The 25271-nt window shown below is 38.3% G+C and overlaps 1 protein-coding gene across 5 annotated transcripts in view; it reads left to right on the top strand.

The window, feature by feature from the left end:
• Positions 1 to 24536, top strand: part of NAA35 (N-alpha-acetyltransferase 35, NatC auxiliary subunit) — a 101129-nt gene extending 76593 nt beyond the window's left edge. For all 5 annotated transcript variants that reach the window (XM_032308642.1, XM_032308643.1, XM_032308641.1 and 2 more), the window contains 9 exons: positions 3897 to 3963; positions 5597 to 5695; positions 6285 to 6463; positions 16322 to 16458; positions 17318 to 17385; positions 18492 to 18632; positions 19257 to 19379; positions 21917 to 21997; positions 22664 to 24536. In XM_032308642.1, the coding sequence (XP_032164533.1) occupies positions 3897 to 3963; positions 5597 to 5695; positions 6285 to 6463; positions 16322 to 16458; positions 17318 to 17385; positions 18492 to 18632; positions 19257 to 19379; positions 21917 to 21997; positions 22664 to 22723 (955 nt within the window). In that variant the 3' untranslated portion in view covers positions 22724 to 24536. The remainder of the gene's footprint in view (positions 1 to 3896; positions 3964 to 5596; positions 5696 to 6284; positions 6464 to 16321; positions 16459 to 17317; positions 17386 to 18491; positions 18633 to 19256; positions 19380 to 21916; positions 21998 to 22663) is intronic.
• The last annotated feature ends 735 nt before the right edge of the window (positions 24537 to 25271 follow it).

Below are 25271 nucleotides of genomic sequence, written 5' to 3'. Positions count from 1 at the left end.
TAGGGCTGAGTTTGAGTATCAAGGAGCAGCTAATTTAATGAATTAAGTTATTAGAGATAACCTCTAAATGAGCAATTCTCAAGTATTTTTGTCTTGAAACACCTCTACATTCTTAAAAGTAATAGTAAAGGCCAAAATAGCTTTTGTTTATGTAGGTCATATATATTGCTACCTACTGTTTTAGAAATTAAAAGAATACTTTAAAAGTACTTGTTTTTTAAAAATAAGAGACCCATTACATTAATATGAACAACATCTTTATGGAAAATAATTTTAAGAAAAATTTTTGATGAAAGTGACAGTTTTACATCTTTGCAAACCTCTTTCTGTCTCTCTTAATAGAAGATAGCTGGATTATTTTGACCTTATGCTTTCAGTCTGTTGTAATATTGCATGCCACGTATTCTGGAAACTACTGCTATACACTTACGAGAATGAGTACAAAAAGAAAATAGCATCTTAATACTGTGAGAATAGTTTTGACCTTGTATTCCCCTGGAAAGCATTCCCAGGTCACCATCCCCAGCAGAGGAATCTGGGCCACATTTTGCAAACTACTCCGTGCAGTTTCACTTCCTCCCTCATCCCATCCCTTCCTCACACTCTGGTTATAGAGGTGACTACTGTACTACAGTTTGTGTCTCACTCTTATGAATGCTTGTGTCTGGAAATGATACAAGATACTTGTATCCAGATACTTGTATCTGGAAATGATATCTGGAAATGCTTGTATCTGGAAATGATACATCCATTTATTTTATATATTTTAAGACTTCACATAAATATCACACTGTATACATCCTTTTGCAACATGATTTTTTTCCTTCAACATTAGGGTTTTGAAATCATCCAGTTTGATCCATGCAGACTTACTTTACTCATTAAAATCCACCTTTTGAACACATTGGGTTTGTTTTGTTGTTTCTCTACAATTGGACATTTAAGTTGTTTCTAATTTATTGATGTTGAAAACAGAGCTGGGGGCACCTGGATGGCTCAGTTGATTGTGTACCTAACTCTTGATTTTGGCTCAGGTTGTGATCTCAGGGTCCTGGGATTGAGCCCCATATCTGACTCCCTGCTCAGCGGAGGGCCTGCTTCTCCCTCTGCTTGTGCACTCTCGCTCGCTCTCTCTGTGCGCTCTCACTCTCTCTCTCTCAAATAAATAAAATCTTTCAAAAAACAAAAACTGAAATTAATTGCTGATCATAGAATATGTACATCTTCAACTTTGCTAGTTTTGCTGAATTGCTTTCTGAAATAATTAAACCAATTTGTATGCCAGAAGACAGTATTTATGAATTCTAGTTTTCCCATAATTTGTTTGGACTTCATCATTATCAGACTTAAGAATTTTTGACAATTTGATGTATGTGAAATATTGTCTATGTCTAATTTGCCTTTTTTCCTTTTCTGTTTAATAATCTTCCTTTAGCACTTTTGCTATTAGCCATTTAGGTTTAATTTTAGTTCAACCTACATTGTCTGAGGATTCCATATTTGCAAATCTTGCTTACTCACTAAAATATATTTGTAACCCTCAGTGGGTATTTGTTCCATTCTTGCTGAATTTGCCGATATGTGCAGAAGAGCAAAAAAATCTGAGTCATCCAGTGTTGAACAAGGCAACTCTGTAAATAGCTCCATTAGATGCCATGTTCTTCACATTTCTGTCCCTTTTTTGGTGATTTCATAGTTTCAGATGGCCTCCATGTGTAATTATGTGTTGTCTAGTATTCTTAGCACAAGAAGGCTATAGCTTGCCTTCCAGAGAGAGTATGTGTGTTAAAGATAAGCTTAACTCAGGCCTGACTTTGCTAATGATTCAGCAATGGACATTACATAAGGCATCTTTAAAGTTCTTTAGTGATCATTTGATGAAAATAGTGTCATCAGAGGCTGGCAGGAACCTAACCCTGAATTTTACCCTAGCCGCAGTGGTTCTGTGTTGTCTAATTCAGTGTCCACCGCAACTGTAAAGAACAGAACTATCATGAGTACCAAGAATTGACTGTAAATATAACAAAGTTCGTTGCATGATCTGTAAATGTTATTCCACTCATTTTTAAAAAGATTTTATTTATTTTATTTAAGAGAGGGAGAGAAGGAGAACATAGGGATGGGCAAAGAAGAGGGAAAGAATTTCAAGCAGACATCTGACTGAGCATGGAGCCTGATATGGGGCTTGATCCCACAACCCTGAGATCATGACCTGAGCCAAAAACCAAGAGTGGGACCCTTAGCTGACTGGAATAACCCCTGTTATTCCACTGTCTTAAAATTCCACTGTTACAGATAAGAAAGGTGATCCTGAAAAAAAAAAATAAACGTGATCCTTATCGGATTCGTTTTTTTTTCCCCTTCACAAATGATTTGACACTTTCTTCTGGAAGATTGTAAAGTTTCTTTTCTTTTTTTCTTTTTATTTTTTGAGTTTAAGGGATTTACTGGAATGTACATCTGTCATTTTCAGCTAATCCTGTCAGGAACTCAGTCATTAAAGCCTCAGGTCTTCCAATCAGTAATTATCCTTTATTATTTTTTATGTAATTATTGCTTCACCTTCATCTGTTTTTTTCTTAGAGCTCCTCATATATTAAGTCCTCTAGATCTCGTCTCCACATTCTCCATATTTATCTCTTTTATTTATATTTATGTATATTTCTCTCTTTTGTTATTTTTGCCATGATGTGAGAAAGTTCTTCCTCTTGACCTTCAAGGTTTTGGTGAGTGTCTGTCTTCTATTGAATTTTTAAATTTGAAAATCCTAATTTTTGGATCCAGAAAATCTTTTTTTAAGATTTTATTTATTTATTTGACAGAGATCACAAGTAGGCAGAGAGGCAGGCAGAGAGAGAAGGGGAAGCAGGTTCCCTGCTGAGCAGAGAGCCCGATGCGGGCCTCGATCCCAGGACCCTGAGATCATCACCTGAGCCTAAGGCGAAGGCTTTAACCCACTGAGCCACCCAGGCGTCCCCAGAAAATCTTTTTTTAAGAGCTTTATCTTAATCACCTTTTCTCTTGCCACCACCTCTTCCAGGCATTCTGCTTTTTCTTTTCACTTGGCTGCTGCATGTACTATCATTTTCCATTGCATGATTATGACTCTTTATCTCTGATGCTCTGGTCAGATTATACAGTTATGGCAAACACTGAGGAGTAGTATGTTGTCTGCTCCTGTCCATGCACCAGGGGAGTCTTTGCTTTTCCCCATCTTCTTAGGTGCAAAGGACTACTGACCTCCCACTTCAGGGAGGTCAAAACAAAAATAACAATCTTCCCATCTATTCAGCCCCCTGTATTTCCTCTAGGGCTAGGCAGGTAGCAGATCCTCCCAGACTGTACTCAGGCGGGCTTTAGTCAAGAAGTGATGCTATTAACTGAGATAAGGAACACCACAAGGAAACCACTGCATGAGGAGAGAAGTTGAGGTACCAGAAATTTATAGGTGATGATTTTGGCCAGTGGTTGGAAATGTGGATACATCTTGAAATAATTAGGATTCTGTATGGTATTTTCTTTGTAATTACTATTATGAGCACAGTCCCAGGAGAATGTCAGTTGTAGAAAAATAAATAGCATTGCAGTAGGGTTATAAAAAAGTGGCACTTTGGAATTTTTCTTCTCTTGTTAATTTCATCTTGTTGGATTCAACTCTGTCGGAAGATAGAACTGAAAGAATTGGAAACAGTGTACATTTATGTGAATAACATAGTGATAGTGAAATATTTCCTAATCTAATGCTAGTTTTTATTTTTTTTCTAATGCTAGTTTTTAATTTAGTAATGTATTTGATTCAATTTTCTCTTTTTCCCACCTTCTTCGTTGGCAGCACCTATAGTAGTCACTGCTGCTTTTTATAGGCCAGTTTGATTTTAATGAGTATTATCTTACAGGTGCTGCCTGTATAATAATCACCAGGCTAAGGACTGTATTGACTCCTTTGTTACTCACTGTGTTCGGGTAAGAGCTACAATTTTGGACCATTATGATGGATACTTTAAAAACTGTGGGGTGTAATTCCTTCAGTAGCATTAATTTTTGTTATTTTTTTATCTGACATTTCTTACTTGTTTTCACTGAATAAATTAATAATTTCTGTCTCCTCTTATACTCAAGTAGATAGCTCTCTAACCTGAAGTCTTCCTGGCAGGTTGTTAGATACTGAGGCACTTTTGATGTCTTCACTATAACCCCCAGGGACCACAGGATAAGTTGTACACATTTTTTGTAAATGGGTACAAAAACTACTTATTTTTGTACTTATTTTTGACCTTTTAAACAAGGAATGTTTGTAGAAGTCCCAGATACCTTCTCTTTGTAGTACTTTAATGAATAGAATTACAGTAAAATTAAAATTATTGATACAGATCAGATCACAAGTTTATTTCAAATCTCAGGGAATTAGAAAAAAATACAAATCTTGTAGTGGATTAAATTAATCATAAATCATTTTTATTTAATTGCAGTCAGTTTTGGGTACCTAATTCCAGTTATTAAAATACGTATATACATACATCTAACAAGGCAGCATGAGACGGTAAAAGAACTAAAAGGCCAGATTTCATTTTTATTAATATTTTACCATTATCATACAGGTCACTTTACTTTTCTATACACTTCCCAGTCTTTAAAAAGTGAGGTGTTAATACTGCCCCTATACTTCTTAGAGGCTAGTTATTGGTCAAGTGAGATAATATCTGTCAAACTGTACAAATTTAAAATTATACCTTCTAATTCATGTTTCTTAAATCAGAGCATCCTACCATTCATGTGTATTGTCTGATTAATGAAGTATTATATTTTATTATGTAGAATAGGAATAGAAGTTTCTAGAGAACAAATGACCCTTGAAAACATGGATTTGAACTGTACAGGTACACTCATACACAGATTTTCTTCGATATAGTAACAGTACTATAAATGCATTTTGTTTTTCTTAGGATCTTCTTAAAAACATTTTCTTTTTTCTAGCTTACTTTATTGAAAGAATACAATATATAATACATACACAAAATAGGAGTTAACTGACTGTGTATATGTTCTCAGTAAGGCTTCCAGTCAACAGCAGGCTATTCGTAGTTAAGTTTTTGGAGAGTCAAAGGTTTTACATGGATTTTTGACTGTATGGGGTATAAGTGCCCCTAACATTTGTGTTATTCAGGGTTCAACTGTATTAGCCCTTATTCAAGCCTTATAACTGTATTAGCCTTTATTCAAGCCTTATAATTGTTCTGGTGTGTTTAAAGCAGCACAGAACTGTCACCAACTGAATGTTGGCTTATAGCGGGAAATAAACAGAAAAGAAATTATTCTCTTAAAATCTAAAGATCAAAGTAAGATATTTTTGCCATATGAAAACAAGTTTCATTAACAGCTACTTTCTTCTGGCTGTTGATAAATTCTCATGTTGAGTTTCCTTAAAAAGAAATGCCTGTAAGAAATATGCCTGTGTAAGAAATAATGCACAGTCCTGATTCTTAAATCCACAGTATTTTTCCCCCCTTAAACTCCATTTTGAAAATTTGGAATGTTAATTTTCTTTAGTGCCAAGTAGTTTTATGTTGCCAGTTAACAAACTGTATGTGTCTTACAGCCCTTCTGTAGTCTTATTCAGATCCATGGACATAATAGGGCTCGACAGAGAGATAAGCTTGGTCATATTCTTGAGGAATTTGCTACCTTGCAAGATGAGGTAAGAGCCCACAAGTTGTCCTCCCTTCCAGAATTAAGATATTCAAGTACCTTGATCAGATTTTTAAAAAATAATTCTTTGGGATGATATTTTGACTGTTTAATTTTTCAATGTGATGATTTTATATTTAACTTCAGTGTAACAGTTTCATGTATCAAAGAAAGAGTTTACAAAAAGAGAAAATAATCCAAACTGAGAAACACCTTAAATTATTTCTTGGATAATCAGAATAAATTATAAAATATATGTAGAACTATGGTTTTACAACAGGTTCACATTCTAATAAAATGTTTAAGTTATAAGCAGCAATATTAATTGGTAACATAACTTAAGACCTGAAGTCAGTATTTTGTATGTTTGTCTTATAAAGTGTCTTTTTAGTTTAAGGAGTATTTACACAAACGTTATCCACTGTGAAATGAGAAGTTTAAATCTAACCAAAAATGTTTTGAAAGTGCAAGTTCTTTATGTGACAAGTTTTACATTTTCTGCCTAAATGCTATTTTAGCTGGTTTTGTTTTGTTTTGTTTTTTTAATTCTCTCATTACCTTGAAAAGAAAGTCAATGTTACAACCTTTTATTCTGATAGGCAGAGAAGGTTGATGCAGCCCTTCACACTATGCTGTTGAAACAGGAACCCCAAAGGCAACATTTGGCCTGTTTAGGTACCTGGGTCCTTTATCATAACCTTCGAATTATGATCCAGTATCTTCTGAGTGGCTTTGAATTGGAGCTCTACAGCATGCATGAGTACTACTACATATATTGGTAAGAGAACAGCATGAGTTAAAATTGGCAGTGGGTAGAGTAGATAAGATCTGAGAGAGCATCTGTAGAACAGAAGAAGATTTCAGGGTGCTTTTTCATTTAATGTATTTTAACTTTAGTTGTGGGATAATTGGAAAATGTCTACTAAAAATTAGAGCCAGATCATGCTGAACATCTATCTTTAAGTGCTGTAACAGCATACAAATACATTTTTTTTTCAGCTATTGAGTATTTATTTAAAAGCTAGTAAAAGTGGCTCCAAAGTAAATGGATTAATTGAAGAGCTTTCATCTGTTTGTAGAGAGAAAAATGAACATATATTTAGTCCTGACTTTAGTGATGCTGGGTGCTAGCTGTAGAATGTACTTAACTGAATTAAAGTTCAAAATCTGAACCAGATCTTTCCTCTGAGAAGAAACTGTGGCTAAGATTATCATTGGGAGCATAACTGTTGCAAACTGCTGTCCTGGGGATTTATCTCAGGAGCTTGGAAGGAGCTGCTAAGGGATCACCCTCCTTAGCCAGGAGTTCTTCACTTTCATTTGAGGATGAGAAACCTAGTAAGAGGATGCTTGGAAGTACTGTAGGCGTGGGAAAGCTGCCACGGGAAAAAAATAATAAGAGCCAATGGATCTTTTGCTTAGTCTGGCCAAGGATGGTGGTAATTTATTAAATAATAACCAGTGTTGCTCATGACAAACAGCTAAGTTTAGTGTATAAGATCTTAACATGGTTCATCTTTTTTTTTTTTTTTTAAAGATTTTATTTATTTATGTGACAGACAGGGACCACAAGCAGGCAGAGAGGCAGGCAGAGAGAGAGGAGGAAGCAGGCTCCCCGCGGAGCAGAGAGCCCAATGTGGGGCTCGATCAGGACCCTGGGATCATGACCCGAGCTGAAGGCAGAGGCTTTAACCCACTGAGCCACCCAGGCACCCCAACATGGTTCATCTTTTAACTCATATTTGAATTATTTAACATAGTAGATTAAGATACTATATTCCTTGGAATCACTGCTGTAAGGGAAGGAAAGTAATTCTCTTCCACACTGACACATGGTTTTGTTATCATGGCTGCTAGAGCTCCTAACATACAGCTTTTTTGGCTGTGAAACTTGAATCTGAACATGAACTAAAGTAATATGAGGATAATATTATTAGGTATACTCTCTAATATTTATGTAGGTAACAACAGGTGTTGAAATAGCTATTTGGGATACATTTTGTTACTAACTCATAGTAGACACAGTATTCAGACCAGACATTTTGTAGGGGAACACACTCAGATTCTTTCTCAGGTTTGTGGCAGCTAATGGGAAGCTTTTTTTGCCCTTAATTCCTCAAAATAAAATTTTTAGATGCTTTTTGGCACAAAGAATTGGGCTCTTAATTCGGCAAATGAATGATAACCACATAAACACTCCATTAGAAATGTATCTGCATATTTGAGCAATTCATTTCTTTTTTTAATGAAAGAAATTTTAGTTTTTGCCTATAAATACACTTGTGGTCTATTTTCATGTTAGTTTTAACTGCCTTTCAATTTCAAAATTATAGATTGGGCTCCAGCATTTTCACAAGATAAGCTTGTTGTTGTTATTGTTCATGAATATAAGCATTCCTAAGGCATGTGGGTGCTTAAAAATGAATAGTAGAAAACTCTGATTCTTAAACTTTACAGTGCATATGGGGACTTGTTAGGCTTGGTCCTTTGAGATCCTCGATCAGTAGATCTGGGATAGGAACCAGTCGTTTGCATTTCTAACTAGTTCTGGTGATATTGCTGCTGATCCAGAGATCACAATTGAGAACCACTGGTCTAGAATATCTGTACTCTGTACTCTGTACTCTCTTTAGATATAACTGTACTCTGACTCTCTTTAGATATAACTGTGTATTAATTTTGATAATGCCTTTACTAAAAGCTCACTGAGGTATCTGATATTTGAGAAGAAAAGCCTGACTGGTGCCAACTCTATCCTTCACTCATCAGTCCTTGTATTTGTATTTGGAAGGTAGAGGACAGCATTAATTCCCCATAGAAATCCTCTCACTGAGTTAAGATATAGACCCTCAGATTTTATAGTGTTGTGGGGGGAGGATTATTTGTACCCTATAAAAGGATACTCTAAATGCTTTTCTTAAATTCATTGTCAGGAATTATTTTCTCTTCATGTGAACTATTTGTTTTTGTTTTGTTTTGTTTTATGACATAAAACTCTAATTCCAAGTTTACCCTCATTGCCAGGAAGCACAGTGCTCAGTTTGGCTTTAAAATACAGCACCTAATCAATTCCAGGCATTTTGCAGGGGTTTTTTGGTTTTTGTTTTTTACCAGTACGGTTTTGATTTATAGACTGTGGGGCCTTTGTTTGGTTACAACAAAAAGGAACTATGTTTATCCTTAGGTGTATCTTTTTTTTTTTTAATTATTTTTTTATTTTTTAATTTTTTATAAACATATAATGTATTTTTATCCCCAGGGGTACAGGTCTGTGAATCGCCAGGTTTACACACTTCACAGCACTCTGCCCAATGTCCATAACCCTACCCCCCTCTCCCAAACTCTCTCTCCCCAGCAACCCTCAGTTTGTTTTGTGAGATTAAGAGTTATTTATGGTTTGTCTCCCTCCCAATCCCATCTTGTTTCATTCGTTCTTCTCCTACCCCCTTAACCCCCATATTGCATCTCCGCTTCCTTATATCAGGGAGATCATATGACAGTTGTCTTTCTCCGATTGACTTATTTCACTAAGCATGATACCCTCTAGTTCCATCCACGTCGTCGCAAATGGCAAGATTTCATTTCTTTTGATGGCTGCATAGTATTCCATTGTGTATATATACCACATCTTCTTTATCCATTCATCTGTTGATGGATATCTAGGTTCTTTCCATAGTTTGGCTATTGTAGACATTGCTGCTCTAAGCACTCGGATGCACGTGCCCCTTCAGATCACTATGTTTGTATCTTTAGGGTAAATACCCAGTAGTGCAATTGCTGGGTCATAGGGTAATTCTGTTTTCAACATTTTGAGGAACCTCCATGTTCTTTTCCAGAGTGGATGCACCAGCTTGCATTCCCATCAACAGTGTAGGAGGGTTCCCCTTTCTCTGCATCCTCGCCAGCATCTGTCATTTCCTGACTTGTTAATTTTAGCCATTCTGACTGGTGTGTGGTGATATCTCATTATGGTTTTGATTTGTATTTCCCTGATGCCGAGTGATATGGAGCACTTTTTCATGTGTCTGTTGGCCGTCTGGATGTCTTCTTTGCAGAAATGTCTGTTCATGTCTTCTGCCCATTCTTGATTGGATGTTCTTTGGGTGTTGAGTTTGCTAAGTTCTTTATAGATTTTGCACACTAGCCCTTTATCTAATATGTCATTTGCAAATATCTTCTCCCATTCTGTCATTTGTCTTTTGGTTTTGTTAACTGTTTCCTTTGCTGTGCAAAAGCTTTTGATCTTGATGAAATCCCAATACTTCATTTTTGTCCTTGCTTCCCTTGCCTTTGGCGATGTTTCTAGGAAGATGTTGCTGTGGCTGAGGTCAAAGAGGTTGCTGCCTGTGTTCTCCTCAAGGATTTTGATGGATTCCTTTCTCACATTGAGGTCCTTTATCCATTTTGAGTCTATTTTCGTGTGTGGTGTAAGGAAATGGTCCAATTTCATTTTTCTGCATGTGGCTAATTTTCCCAACACCATTTATTGAGGAGGCTGTCTTTTTTCCATTGGACAGTCTTTCCTGCTTTGTCAAAGATTAGTTGACCATAGAGTTGAAGGTCTATTTCTGGGCTCTCTATTCTGTTCCATTGATCTATTTGTCTGTTTTTGTACCAGGACCATGCTGTCTTGATGATGACAGCTTTGTAATAGAGCTTAAAGTCCGGAATTGTGATGCCACCAACTTTGGCTTTCTTTTTCAATATTCCTTTGGCTATTCGAGGTCCTTTCTGGTTCCATATAAATTTTAGGGTTTTTTGTTCCATTTCGTTGAAAAAAATGGATGGTATTTTGATAGGAATTGCATTAAATATGTAGATTGCTTAGGTAGCATAGACATTTTCACAATATTTGTTCTTCCAATCCAGAAGCATGGAACATTTTTCCATTTCTTTGTGTCTTCCTCAATTTCTTTCATGAGTACTTTATAGTTTTCTGAGTATAGATTCTTTGCCTCTTGAGTTAGGTTTATTCCTAGGTATCTTACGGTTTTGGGTGCAATTGTAAATGGGATTGACTCTTTAATTTCTCTTTCTTCTGTCTTGTTGTTGGTGTAGAGAAATGCAGCTGATTTCTGTGCATTGATTTTCTATCCCGACACTTTACTGAATTCCTGTACAAGTTCTAGCACTTTTGGAGTGGAGTCTTTTGGGTTTTCCACATATAGTATCATATCATCTGCGAAGAGTGATAGTTTGACTTCTTTGCCGATTTGGATGCCTTTAATTTCCTTTTGTTGTCTGATTGCTGAGGTTAGGACTTCTAGTACTGTGTTGAATAGCAGTGGTGATAATGGACATCCCTGCCGTGTTCCTGACCTTAGCAGAAAACCTTTCAGTTTTTCTCCATTGAGAATGATAATTTGCGGTGGGTTTTTCATAGATGGCTTGGATAATATTGAGGTATGTGCCCTCTATCCCTACACTTTGATGAGTTTTGATGAGGAAGGGATGCTGTACTTTGTCAAATGCTTTTTCAGCGTCTATTGAGAGTATCATATGGTTCTTGTTGTTTCTTTTATTAATGTATTGTATCACATTGATTGATATGTGGATGTTGAACCAACCTTGCAGCCCTGGAATAAATCCCACTTGGTCGTGGTGAATAATCCTTTTTTTTTTTTTTTAAAGATTTTATTTATTCATTTGACAGAGAGAGGTCACAAGTAGGCAGAGAGGCAGGCAGAGAGAGAGGAGGAAGCAGGCCCCCTGCTGAGCAGAGAGCCTGAAGCGGGACTTGATCCCAGGACCCTGAGCCGAAGGCAGCAGCTTAACCCACTGAGCCACCCAGGTGCCCCTGAATAATCCTTTTAATGTACTGTTGAATCCTATTGGTTAGTATTTTAGTGAGAATTTTCGCATCTGTGTTCATCAAGGATATTGGTCTGTAGTTCTCTTTTTTGATGGGATCCTTGTCTGGTTTTGGGATCAAGGTGATGTGGGCCTCATAAAATGAGTTTGGAAGTTTTCCTTCCATTTCTATTTTTTGGAACAGCTTCAGAAGAATAGGAATTAGTTCTTCTTTAAATGTTTGGTAGAATTCCCCTGGGAAGCCATCTGGCCCTGGGCTTTTGTTTGGAGATTTTTGATGACTGTTCCAGTCTCCTTACTGGTTATGGGTCTGTTCAGGTTTTCTATTTCTTCCTGGTTCAGTTGTGGTAGTTTATATGTCTCTAGAAATGCATCCATTTGTTTGCATAGAGTTGCTTACAATTATCTGTATTTCTTTGGTGTTAGTTGTGTTCTCTTCTCTTTCATTCATGATTTTATTTATTTGAGTCCTTTCTCTTTTCTTTTTGATAAGTGTGGCCAGGGATTTATCAATCTTATTAATTCTTTCAAAGAACCAGCTCCTAGTTTCATTGATTTGTTCTATTGGGGTTTTTTTTGTTTTTATTTCATTGATTTCTGCTCTGATCTTTATTATTTCTCTTCTCCTGCTGGGTTTAGGGTTTCTTTCTTGTTCTTTCTCCAACTCCTTTAGGTGTAGGGTTAGGTTGTGTACTTGAGACCTTTCTTGTTTCTTGAGAAAGGCTTGTACCACTATATATTTTCCTCTCAGGACTGCCTTTGCTGTGTCCCACAGATTTTGAACCGTTGTGTTTTCATTATCATTTGTTTCCATGAATCTTTTCAATTCTTCTTTAATTTCCTGGTTGACCCATTCATTCTTTAGAAAGATGCTGTTTAGTCTCCATGTATTTGGGTTCTTTTCAAATTTCCTCTTGTGATTGACTTCTAGCTTCAGAGCATTGTGGTCTGAAAATACGCAGGGAATGATCCCAATTTTTGATACTGGTTGAGACTTGATTTAGGACCCAGGATGTGATCTATTCTGGAGAATGTTCCATGTGCACTGGAGAAGAATGTGTATTCTGTTGCTTTGGGATGAAATGTTCTGAATATATCTGTGATGTCCATCTGGTCCAGTGTGTCATTTAAGGCCTTTATTTCCTTATTGATCTTTTGCTTGGATGATCTGTCCATTTCAATGAGGGGAGTGTTAAAGTCCCCTACTATTATTGTATTATGTTGATGTGTTTCTTTGATTTTGTTATTAATTGGTTTATATAGCTGGCTGCTCCCACGTTGGGGCACAGATATTTAAAATTGTTAGATCTTCTTGTTAGACAGATCCTTTGAGTATAATATAGTGTCCTTCCTCGTCTATTATAGTCTTTGGCTTAAAATCTAATTGATCTGATATAAGGATTGCCACCCCTGCTTTCTTCTGATGTCCATTAGCATAGTAAATTATTTTCCGCCCCCTCACTTTAAATCTGGAGGTGTCTTCGTGTCTGAAATGAGTTTCTTGTAGGCAATATATAGATGGGTCTTGTTTTTTTATCCATTCTGATACCCTGTGTCTTTTGATTGGGGCATTTAGCCCATTAACATTCAGGGTAACTATTGAGAGATATGAATTTAGTGCCATTGTATTGCCTGTAAGGTGACTGTTACTGTATATTGTCTCTGCTCCTTTCTGATCTACTACTTTTAGGTTCTCTCTTTGCTTTTAGAGGACCCCTTTCAATATTTCCTGTAGAGCTGGTTTAGTGTTTGCAAATTCTTTCAGTTTTTGTTTGTCCTGGTAGCTTTTTATCTCTCCTTCTATTTTCAATGATAGCCTAGCTGGATATAGTATTCTTGGCTCCATGTTTTTCTTGTTTAGTGCTCTGAATATATCATGCCAGTTCTTTCTGACCTGCCAGGTCTCTGTGGATAAGTCTGCTGCCAATCTAATATTTTTACCATTGTGTGTTACAGACTTCTTTTCCGGGGCTGCTTTCAGGATTTTCTCTTTGTCACTAAGACTTGTAAATTTTACTACTAGGTGACGGGTGTGGACCTATTCTTGTTGATTTTGAGGGGGGTTCTCTGCGCATCCTGGATTTTGATGCTTGTTCCCTTTGCCAGATTAGGGAAATTATCTCCAATAATTCTCTCCAATATACCTTCTGCTCCCCTTTGCCAGATTAGGGAAATTATCTCCAATAATTCTCTCCAATATACCTTCTGCTCCCCTCTTTCTTTTTCTTTTGGAATCCCAATTATTCTAATGTTGTTTTGTCTTATGGTGTCACTTATCCTTTGAATTCTCCCCTCGTGGTTCAGTAGCTGTTTGTCCCTCTTTTGCTCAGCTTCTTTATTTTCTGTCATTTGGTCTTCTATATCACTAATTCTTTCTTCTGCCTCATTTATCCTAGCAGTGAGAGCCTCCATTTTTTATTGCACCTCATTAATAGCTTTTTTTATTTCAACTTGGTTAGATTTTAGTTCTTTTATTTCTCCAGAAAGGGCTTTTATATCTCCCAAGAGGGTTTCTCTAATATCTTCCATGCCTTTTTCGATCCTGGCTAGAACCTTGAGAATCATCATTCTGAACTCTTGATCTGACATATTACCAATGTCTGTATTGATTAGATCCCTAGCCTTCGGTACTGCCTCTTGTTCTTTTTTTTGTGGTGAATTTTTCCGCCTTGTCATTTTGTCCAGATAAGACTATATGAAGGAGCAATTAAAATACTAAAAGGGTTGCAAAGACCCCATGAAAATACACTTTAACCAAATCAGAAGAGACCCCAAATCATGGGGGGGAGAAAGGGGATAAAAAGATGTTCAGAAAAAAAAAGAAACAATTAAAAAAAGAAAATGAATAAAGAAAAAATATATATGATTAGATAAACTAGTTTAAAAACGTTAAAAGAGAAAAGGGTAAAAGTTTAAAAAAAATTTAGCAGAAGAAGAAAAAAAAATTGAAAAAAATTAAATTAACTGCAAGACTAATGAATCATGGGGAGAAAGCCATGAGTTCCGTGCTTTGCTTTCTCCTCCTCTGGAATTCTGCTGCTCTCCTTGGTATTGAACCTGCACTCCTTGGTAGGTGAACTTGGTCCTGGCTGGATTTCTTGTTGATCTTCTGGGGGAGGGGCCTGGTGTAGTGATTCTCAAGTGTCTTTGCCCCAGGCGGAATTGCACCGCCCTCACCAGGGGCCGGGGTGAGTAATCCGCTCGGCTTTGCTTTCAGGAGCTTTTGTTCCCTGAGCGCTTTCCGTAGAGTTCCGGAGGACGGGAATACAAATGGCGGCCTCCTGGTCTCCGGCCCAGAGGAGCCGAGAGCCCGGGACCCCACGCCTCAGTGTGCCCTCAGAGAACAGTGCCCAGTTACTCCCGTCTGCCTGACCTCCAGCCGCGCTCTGAGCTCACCGAGCCTGCGACCGGTTCAAGGCAACCCTGAGCTGAGAGCTCACTCCTAGGCTCTGTCTCTGTAGCCGGCTTCCCTGTTCTAATACCTGCAGGCTCTGCGACACTCAGACACCCCCGATCCTTCTGTGACCCTGCGGTACCTGAGGCCACGCTCACCCCGCGTGAGCTTCACCCCGGTTTAGCCTCTGGAGCGATGTCCCTCAGCGGAACAGACTTTTAAAAGTCCCGATTTTATGCTCCGTTGCTCCGCCGCTTGCCAGGAGCCGGCCCCTTCCCCCGGGGTCTATCTTCCCGTTGCTTTGGATTCACTTCTCCACCAGTCCTACCTTTCAGAAAGTGGTTGATTTTCTGTTTTTAGAATTGCGGTGGTTCTTCTCTTCAATCTCCCATTGGATTTGCAGGTGTTTGCAATGTTTAGATAAGCTATCTAGCTGATCTCCTGCTACCTGATGTAGCCTCAGCCTGCTACTTCTCCGCCATCTTGACTCCTCTCCCTCCTCAGATGTATCTTTTAACTAGTTACTGTTTTACTTTCAATTTTCTTTCTTTCTTTTCATGTTTTTTTTTTTTTTTTTTGGTGGTAGGGTACATGTTTTAATATTGTAAACTGCCTTACAACTTTCTGGAGAATTTTAGAGATAGGCATTATATGCTCATCCTTGATAATAATAAACTTCCTAATAAATCTTTGATTTTTAGCTTAATGTAGTAGTGTTTCTTAATTTCATATAGATTATAGTATAAACTGTATATATTCATATTCTAGATTTGAATTTATTTTTCTGGGCATTAGAGAACGTAATGTTGGTTAAGCTTTTGAAAAGTTAGTATCGGTGGAATAATCTGTTTCATGTTTAATTTATTGAATAAACTCAGGTAAATTATAAGTCTGAATGTTCTTAGTTTTTAGAATGCTTTGGTATAGTGCCTACAATTTTACATTTTTTTCCTCTGTATTTGCTTTCTCTTGCAGTTAATGTGAAAATAAAATATTTTGTTAATAGGCTGAGGTGAAGTGTGTCCTGATATAATAAAAAAAATTGTATAATGAGCATTCATTTGATGAATTTATATATAAATGTATATTTTTTATATATGTCATATATATATACTTATATATATGTTTAACATATATAAATCTAATTATCAGGAAGTCTTTTGAAAGGTTGTAAAGTGTGTATCATTGTAGGAAATTAAGCATATTTTCAGCATTGTCCAGCAATATAAGGCTACAAGAAAGGAAAAGTTAATCATTTGTAATGCTAATTTCTTATAAAATCTAATCTGTCAATTATCTAGTTTTATAATTGGGTTTTTCTTTTTTACTTTTAAAGCAGTATTAAAAATCTCTTTATTAATACTAGTACTTGTAGTGATAAAGTTCTCTCATTTAGACTCCTCCATTAACTAACATTTGATACCCTTGAAGGTATCTCTCAGAATTCCTTTATGCATGGTTGATGTCGACATTAAGTCGTGCTGATGGCTCTCAGATGGCAGAGGAAAGGATCATGGAAGAGCAGCAGAAAGGCCGGAGCAGTAAAAAAACAAAAAAAAAGAAGAAAGGTACCATGGATTATTTTTAAATTTAAGAAGTAACTAACATTGGAGTACACTTTAATTTCTACAAACAGTTGGAGAACTGCCTACGCCTTGCTATAAGTGAATTAGTCCTTATATCTCTGTTCTTGCCCATCTTCTCTTCAGAAAGTATAAGGTAGAGAGTGAATCCCAGTGTTAGTGACCCAAGCCTCTTTGGTGCCTTCCCTTGCTTTTCTTTTACTTCTTTGCTATTTTATGTGTTAGAAGACCTTAGGACAAGAAGTAGCCACATGGAATGTGTAAGCAGGATGAGTCAAGGAACAAGGCAGCAGGAGACCCTTGATCTTTTGACAGAAGGCTGACCAGTTGGAGGGGAGTCGATCTGGAGCTGTGCTTAGTGGCACAGAAAGATAATCACAGAGGGCCTTGGTGCAACACCCAAAGCCCAGGAGAAGGAAGAAATGTTTCAGAGACACTGCTCTCTTGATCACTAGTAGAAGGGTACAGATATTGCTACAAATGCTACAAAATATTACTGTGTATTTCATTAGGATTTCAACAGTTTGGATGGGTTTTTAAATAACTGTAATGAGTGGGTTTTCTGTTTCAGAAATTAAGTCCGCATGGTGAATTCAAAAGTTAAAATAATTTCATATTAGAATTTTATGGTATTATTTAGGGAACATGGCTTTCTAAAAAGCCTTTCAGTTATATTTTAATTTTTATAGATTTGGGCCATAAACTAAAATTTAACCTATAGGAACAAACTTTGAATTTTTAATTTTAGTATACAAGGTTGAAGATTTTTTTTTAAATTAGATTTTCTCCTGCGGTAATGCAAGAGGAGGGGGAAAACTGTGGATAATTTTCTTTTTAATTATAGTTCGCCCCTTGAGCCGAGAAATTACAATGAGCCAGGCATATCAGAACATGTGTGCTGGGATGTTTAAAGTAAGTTGTCACAAATGAAGTTGTCTTTGCTTTTTAACTACATTGCTCTTACATAGTTTAATTAAAATGGACTCTTTTCTCTGATTCTTTCCAGATTCTAATTTCACCTTTGTGTTTACTATCTGCTTAAAGTTTACCTTTTTTCCAAGTCTAGTTTTCATTAATTTGTTTAACAAGTATTTGTAGACAAGTACTAATTTAACACACTTGCCATGTGCCACATATCTTCTTCTGAATACATTTAAGAACACCAACTGTAATCAGATGTGATCCTTGTCTCAGGTGTCTAGGTAATGACAGGTCAGGTGATATGTGTGACATAAGTAATAAGAGAAGGCAGAGTTTCTGATTCATGATCAGAAAAGGTTTCTTGGAAGAGATGGGGTTTGTATTTCTTTAGGAGCATATTAGGAAGAGAGTAGGCTCCACAATGAATGGCTTAAGCAAACATTTTCAGGAGTTAGCAAGTACTCTTTTTTTTTAAAGATTATTTATTTGACAGATCACAAGTAGGCAGAGAGGCGGACAGGAAGGGGGGTGAAGCAGACTCCCTGCTGAGCAGACAGCCAGATGCAGGGCTCGATCCCAGGACTCTGGAATCATGACTCGAGCCGAAGGCAGAGGCTTTAACCCACTGAGCCACCCAGGCTCCCCACAGGAGCTAACTCTTAAGTTGTACTTGGCAATTCAGGAAATTGAGGCAGCTTATATTCAAATATATAAAACAGAACATGGACTTCTGTTTGAGAAATAGGACCTATGCTTTTCTTATTATAATAGGACTTTTTTTCCTAAGAAACTTTTACTTGAAGGTTTCAAAGCAACTATAAAAGCATGTGTCATAGCAGAATAATGTGCATGTGTTACAATTTCACTGGGAAAATTCGTAATGGGTTAAACACTGGAACTTGAAAATTTTTTATGTAAATATGGCATATAACATAAAAATGAATACTGAAGCCAGTTTTTCTCTTCCTATTCCTGATATCTGAACCTTAAAATTGTTTTAACTCTGTGTAAATAGCTGTTTCTTGTTTTCTACTCTGCATTAATGAGGAATTCACTTTTTCAAATTGATAGACTCTTTTATTTTCTTTTTCCTTTAGACCATGGTAGCATTTGACATGGATGGCAAAGTACGAAAACCCAAGTTTGAGCTTGATAGTGAACAAGTTCGATATGAGCACAGATTTGCTCCATTCAACAGCGTAATGACTCCACCGCCAGTGCACTATCTGCAGTTCAAGGTGACTCTGCTCACTAAAGCAATTGTAAAGGAAGTAGTCTTAGACCGGCTTAGAGATACACTGTTTGTACCTAGCCGTTTCTTTTTTTTTTTTTTTTTTTTTTTTAAAGATTTTATTTGTCAGAGATTGAGAGAGGGAGAGAGAGCGAGCACAGGCATACAGAATGGCAGGCAGAGGCAGAGGGAGAAGCAGGCTCCCTGCCGAGCAAGGAGCCCGATGTGGGACTCGATCCCAGGACCCTGAGATCATGACCTGAGCCGAAGGCAGCGGCTTAACCCACTGAGCCACCCAGGCGCCCACCTAGCCGTTTCTTTAAAATAGTCAAATCAGACTATTACTGGACCAGTGACAAGGTGATAAAAGAATTTTAATTCCTGTGAAAATTATTTGGCTCTTTCTGGATGCACTCATTCCATTAAGAGTTATTTTAAGTATGGGGATCAGATGAGGTAATTGGGAATTAAATATTATGTAGGGAAAAATAGGGACATGTGTCTAGTGTTTGGTTTAGTGTCAATATATGAAACATGAGTCAGGGTAGAATTTTTAATTATAAAAGCTGTTTTAGAGTTTTTCATATTAAACATGTTTTGAATAATACAGTATTCCACCTCCCCTTTTTAGGAAATGTCTGACCTCAATAAATACAGCCCTCCTCCTCAGTCTCCAGAACTGTATGTGGCAGCTAGTAAGCACTTTCAGCAGGCAAAAATGATCCTGGAAAATATCCCAAACCCAGACCATGAGGTAAGCGGTCACAGTAATTCTGGAGGAAAAGCTTGGCAGGAAATACGTATCTTACTACTGGATGATAAATGAACCTTACCATATGAATAGTGAAGCCTTTCATGTTTCTGGCATGGATTTTAAGTGGCTTTGCTAGCTTAACCTTGTAAGACTTAAAATTAGCTCATGAAAGCAAGTAGCTCCTTTGTGTAAATTCAGAGATCAGTGCACAGAAATTAAGACAGAGTATGTAGGAGGACAAGAAATGGGATTCAGAGTGATCCACAGTTTAGAAATGGTGACATTTAAATTTTTTTATTTTAATGTATAGTTTATGATACTAAAATCTAATTATGTAAATCTTAAAAAATATGAAAAATGCTCTGGTCAGTTATCACAGGAAGTAAAAACCTATTCCACTTGACCATTTAAAATAGAGCCTACTGTTCAAAGACTTTGTTTTGACATACTATCCCACAGACCTTCGCGCTTGCAGAATCCGAAGTTGCAGCCACTGGTTGCTTTCACAGTTTGCTGTGCCTGATAATACTGACATGCATGCATTCTGCAAACGAGAATGCCTTGCGTATAACACTCAGACTGCCAGGGGAGTATATCTTGGTACAACCTCCATGAAAGGGAAGTTCATAGCAGTTACCTGTTAAAAAAAGCACAGATGCTTAGGCCAAGCAGTGCTGCTTGGGGTTTATCTAACACACGCGCCTATGTGGGCAGTGAGGGAAGCAAGTAGCTAATACACAAGAGTCCTCATTGCAGCAGGGTTCTCAGAGCGAAGAAGTGAGGAAACTTCCCTGCCCCTCAACAGAGACTGTCACATGAGTGATGATACATCATACCAGACTGCGGAGTCTTGAAAAGGACACAGAAGGTGGTTACATACCGTAATGGAATGTTCTTCAAAGAGCGAAGCACTGAACGGTGGATAGTATGTTGCCGTTTCAATCGAAAGAGGCCCAGGGATTGTGTGTGTGCGCACATGTATCTCCAGAAGGAGATGTGAGAATTATGTGAGAGTTGATAACAATGTTGGTTTCTTGGGAGGGGAACCTTGGGAAGCAGGGATAGGAGAGAGATGGCTTTTATGTTCTGTGTGATCATGTAATAAAATACAAGGGGGAATGTAAAAATTAGAGGAAGGTACCTATAATAGACGGCAGAAGTCCTTCAGTGAACTTAATTCGTTTACTCAGCAAATACTTGTTGACGGTCTACTGTGTCCGCAGCCCTGTGGTGAAAACTAGACAGTTTGTTGTGCAGTTGTAGACAGTTGTAGACAGTTATATTGTGCACTAGAAGATCATAAGACTGTGAAGAAAAATCAAGCTGGGAATGGAGATCGTGAATACTGTAAGGAGGCGGCGGTGGCGGATTAGGCTTTTTTAAGGCAGCTGGTGAGGAAATCTCTGAAGAAGGTGAAAAAGCAGGTCCCATGGCCACTGCGGATGGAGCCGTGTGGGCAGAGTGATCTGCACATGTAAAGGAAGGCCCGGAGGGTATGGACTGGTGTGGCCGGAGTGGGATGAACGAGGCGTGCTCACTTGGGAGGTTTTAGACCAGATTGGATTTTTGTTCTGAAGGTTCACTCTGGCCCTGTGCTGAAAGTGGCCGGTGGTAGGGGCAAAGAGCCAGTGGAGGCCACAGCAGTTGCCTGTGAGAGAGGACGTGGACGGTGGAGGGATCCGAAGCAAGTTGGTCTGATGGCGGGCGAGGGAGAGAGGAGTTAGGGAGGACTTCGGGATTTGGGCCTCAGCCTCTGGGTGCGGGGAACCCGTGGAAGAGGCTGCGAGTGGATGCGGAGCTGGTGGGCTGAGTTAGGAGCTCAGGTTGGTACGTGCCTGTTGGAGGCCCAGATGCAGCTGTCATGTGGACGGACAGATGTGTTAGTCGGGGCTGAGGAGAAGCTGTTCCAGACTTGTGGTGAGATGTGTTTCTGGAGAGAGGTCCGTCAGCAACCAGGAGCAGGGGGAACTTCTTTCTTCAGGTTGCACATCACTCCCTCTCCGGAGGAATGCAGCCTTCCAGTCAGTCCTCTGCTGTTCGTCTGTTCAGGTGAAACCTTCCAGGCGAGTGTAGTCAGGAGTGACAGGAAACACAGGACACCTCCTACTCACTGGCGTGGTTCTGAGCTCGGAGTGTGTATTGGGTCACTTAGTAATCCTCCCAGCAGGTCTGTGCGGTGGTGGCGAGTCTGTCCCCATGCTTATAGATGCAGAAACTGGGAAACAGAGAGGCTAGAGAACTTGCCAGGGGTTTGCTAGCTAGTACCTGATGTCCGAGCACCCCAGCTGTGGAGTCTGGGCCGCACGGGCTCCGCTGCTGCCTTTGCGGCCGGATGCTTTTCAGGCTTGCTGAGAGCAGACCCGGGGCCCCACGGCTGGCCCACGCAGAGTGCTCTGTGGTCATGGAAAAGTGTGTCTGTTCGTTTTAAGTTGCCTTAGTAAAATATCAACATTTACCTTGTGCAAAGTACCTATATTATAAAGACATTTTGACTCTGAATTTTAGGTTTTGATAGCTTAATGTTGCTCATTGTTTAGGTCAATAGAATTTTAAAGGTTGCCAAACCCAACTTTGTGGTCATGAAGTTATTGGCAGGAGGACACAAAAAGGAATCTAAGGTAAGTGCACTGTGGGGAAAGTAAATGGGTGTTAAATTATTGTAGAACTTAAAAAAAAAAAAAAAAAATCCCTTTAAAAGAGGTTCTGTGGCAGAAAAATAACTAGAGCTTGCCCTTTTATTTTGAAACTTACAGATTTTATTGATTTAAAATTTCTAAAGTCTGCCCTTCCATTCCCCTCCGTTGCATAAATTACTATGAGTAAAACAGAAAAACAGAAAATGTGAGAAAACAAACTTATTATGGGAGAGGTATTTAAAAAGTCCTCTGCCTGTGGAAAAGTTAATGCTTCAGTAATCAAATGCTTTGTTCAGTGGCTCAAGAGATGGCAAATTCTGTCAACTTTACTTGCTCATGCTGTCAACGTGTGTGCTGCCGAGCATTGGTGAACCGCACGTACCTTGTGTCTGACGACTCCCATTGCGTCTTGCTATCGGCCTTCCTCAGCCTCGGCCTTGCTTTACTAGAGGCGGTTTCGTTGCTGTACTGTCCATGTATTGTCCATGACCCAGGAACTGAACGGTGTGCTCACTCACCCCCCCTTTCCTGTGATTTAAGTCCGTTTGCCTTTGTTAACTAGTCGACTTTGATAAACCCAGAGATAAGCTCATTTTTTTCCCTCCAGATTTGTAAATACATTTCTTTCTTTTCTGCCTTTTTTTACAGGTTCCTCCTGAATTTGATTTCTCTGCTCACAAATACTTTCCTGTTGTAAAACTTGTTTGAGAGACAATGAAAAGGGGACATCAAGGGGCAGAATCTACTTTCAGATTCTAAGGGGATTGATCCATCTGTCAGTCTCAGCACATAACGTGAAGTGAAATGGATTTCTTGGATAACAGCCTATTATAAGAGATACTTTTAATTTGACAGCCTTATACGACGTGAATGAAAACTGCTGTTTGAAAGTGGTTATGTTCCATGGATGAAACTGGTCTTACTGAATGCAGTGATGAACGTTATATGGTTTTATTACAGATTTAATCATAAATCATTTTTTATGAATGAGTGAAAATAGTGTTTGTAAAGGTTAATAAATTTCTTGACAAAAAATGCACTACTGGAAATGAAAAACAACAGCACTTTGATGCATGTTAAGAACTGAAGGTTTTTACTCTTGAGTAGTTCAAACAGATTATTCAAAAGTTTCAAAACAAGGGATTGATCAAACACTTGAACGGGGTTTTGGCAAAATACACTTAAAAGGGAATGGGCGGGGGGAACCTCTAAACTGTCTAGGGAGACTAAATTACATGGGGATTGTGATTTTGTGTGTGATGTCTTAAACTCTATACCTATAAGAATATAGAAGTTTTTTAAAAACATCCTTTAATTGTTCATATTGGCACTTTGAAAACATTCTGCTTAATGTTTGCTGGTGACATTATTCGAGAGGTGGGAATGTGTAGATTGTTAACTTTTAGGGTTGGGTTTCAGTGTGGCATACTTTTTGTTCACTACTAAATTTTCAGTTTAACCCATGCAAGGTTTTCAAGTGGGGATCTTTCCATTATCTGCTGGCTTCCACCTGTACCTTTTAAGTGCCCAGTGCTAGAGGCCCTGCCTTCCTTTCCTGCTCAGTCCTCTTCCTGGCTCATGCTGCCAGGGATTTTTATTCTGTATTAGATGGCTAAAGCCTTGGTTTGTAAGACTTGTTATATGAAGTTTATGCATAAATTTAAAGGAAATATTTCAAGTCCTTTAACTTCCCCAGAGGTATGTTTCACAGGCACACCAGTAAGGATGGAAGCATTTTACTTGAGCTTTTTCAGAAGTGCATGGGATGATACCAACTTTGAGTAATCCTTCAATCTATACATTATTGGAATTTTATAAGCCAGTTTTTAGGGACAGTGGCTCAGTACACTTTAAGTATTGCTCTGTGCTGAGAAATAGTACATAAACATTTAAATACACAATAAAGCTATTTCCCCAACTTTGATACTAATGAACATTTTCAGAGTCTAACAATGTAAAAAAGAAAAAAACAGCCTACAATTCATGGAATCTTTTTTAATTTTTTGTAAAATTCAGAGTCAAGTATTAGAAGTTGTTGAGAATTCTATAAACTATAGTTATTTATAATAATCTCTTAGTGGGAGTAGACCACGCCCTTGGGCCTTAAAGGCTCCTGAATTCACACTTGTCTTGTACCACTCCAGGTTCTGCTGAGAATAGATAACCAGCCACTACCCATTAAAACAATCATGCCAGTTACTGATCTAGTTATTTCATGACCGCACACTGACTTATTAACACATATTGGTTTATTTCTCAAATTCCATCACACGAAAGTACATTAAGTATTTGCAGTGCTCTCATTACTCAAGAAGTCTGAGTATTGTGCAGGGAATCTGCAGTCCCATCTGCAGAAGAAAAGTTGAGTCATCCCATTCCTGTCTACATACCATTTGAGAATACAGAGAAAGTGTAAATTAAAGAGCTCACACCTATTAAAAATTGGAATAGGTGCTGATTAAAAAGACCAAAGTAGGGGTTTTTACGTATTTATATGACACAGGTTTTTGTTTTGCTTTTTAAAAAAACAAAAACAAAACAGCCACGTCACCTCTATAAATTGTTGCCTCAAAACAAGTGCCTGTGTGATGTGAAGGTAAGCCAGTGGTAAGAAAGCATGACTGGAGAGATCGCTCACAGTACACACCTCCTGAACGAATGGCCTTTGATGCCTCTACACATGAAGATGGAAACAGCATGGTTATTTTTTACTTATATTGATGACCCATCTTAGTCCACAAGGTTTAAGGCAGACCACCACTCTTGATCCATGATTGGCAAGCTGATTCTTCAGGGATCCAGTAGGGCAGTAAAGGAAAACAAAGCAGCTGAACAGTCTTGTTTCTTAGAACTCTGCACACTAATTAAAATGAAATGAATAGACGTTTTATTGAAAAAGCAAGAGAGACTATTAACCCTAAGGCTAAGACACAAAGGGAATCTTACAAAGCTATTTTTAACACCCTTCTTTAGTTGCCTTTTCTGGGTAGAAAAGTTTAATCTTAGTAATTAAGTAAACAGATACCTATAGAGTAGCATTCACATTGAAGATCTTAACCTGAATGCAAACCAGGTCCTGCCTTCAGTGCCAGCCAGGGGCACCGGAGTCCAGACCAGGTGAGGGGCCTGGCGTGTGGCTCATCAGCTGTCCAGCCTGCAGCACAGCCCTGTAACTTATCTGGACCCCCGTTTCCTCTCCAAAGTTAACTGGTTATCCCAGGTGGTCTGAGGCTCCTGCATCTCAAGTCCGGTGACT

Source organism: Mustela erminea, chromosome 12, assembly GCF_009829155.1.
Source record: "Mustela erminea isolate mMusErm1 chromosome 12, mMusErm1.Pri, whole genome shotgun sequence".
NCBI classification, from domain to species: Eukaryota; Metazoa; Chordata; class Mammalia; order Carnivora; family Mustelidae; genus Mustela; species Mustela erminea.
Note: the sequence above shows the minus strand (reverse complement) of the source record. Positions and strands in the feature narration are given on the sequence as shown.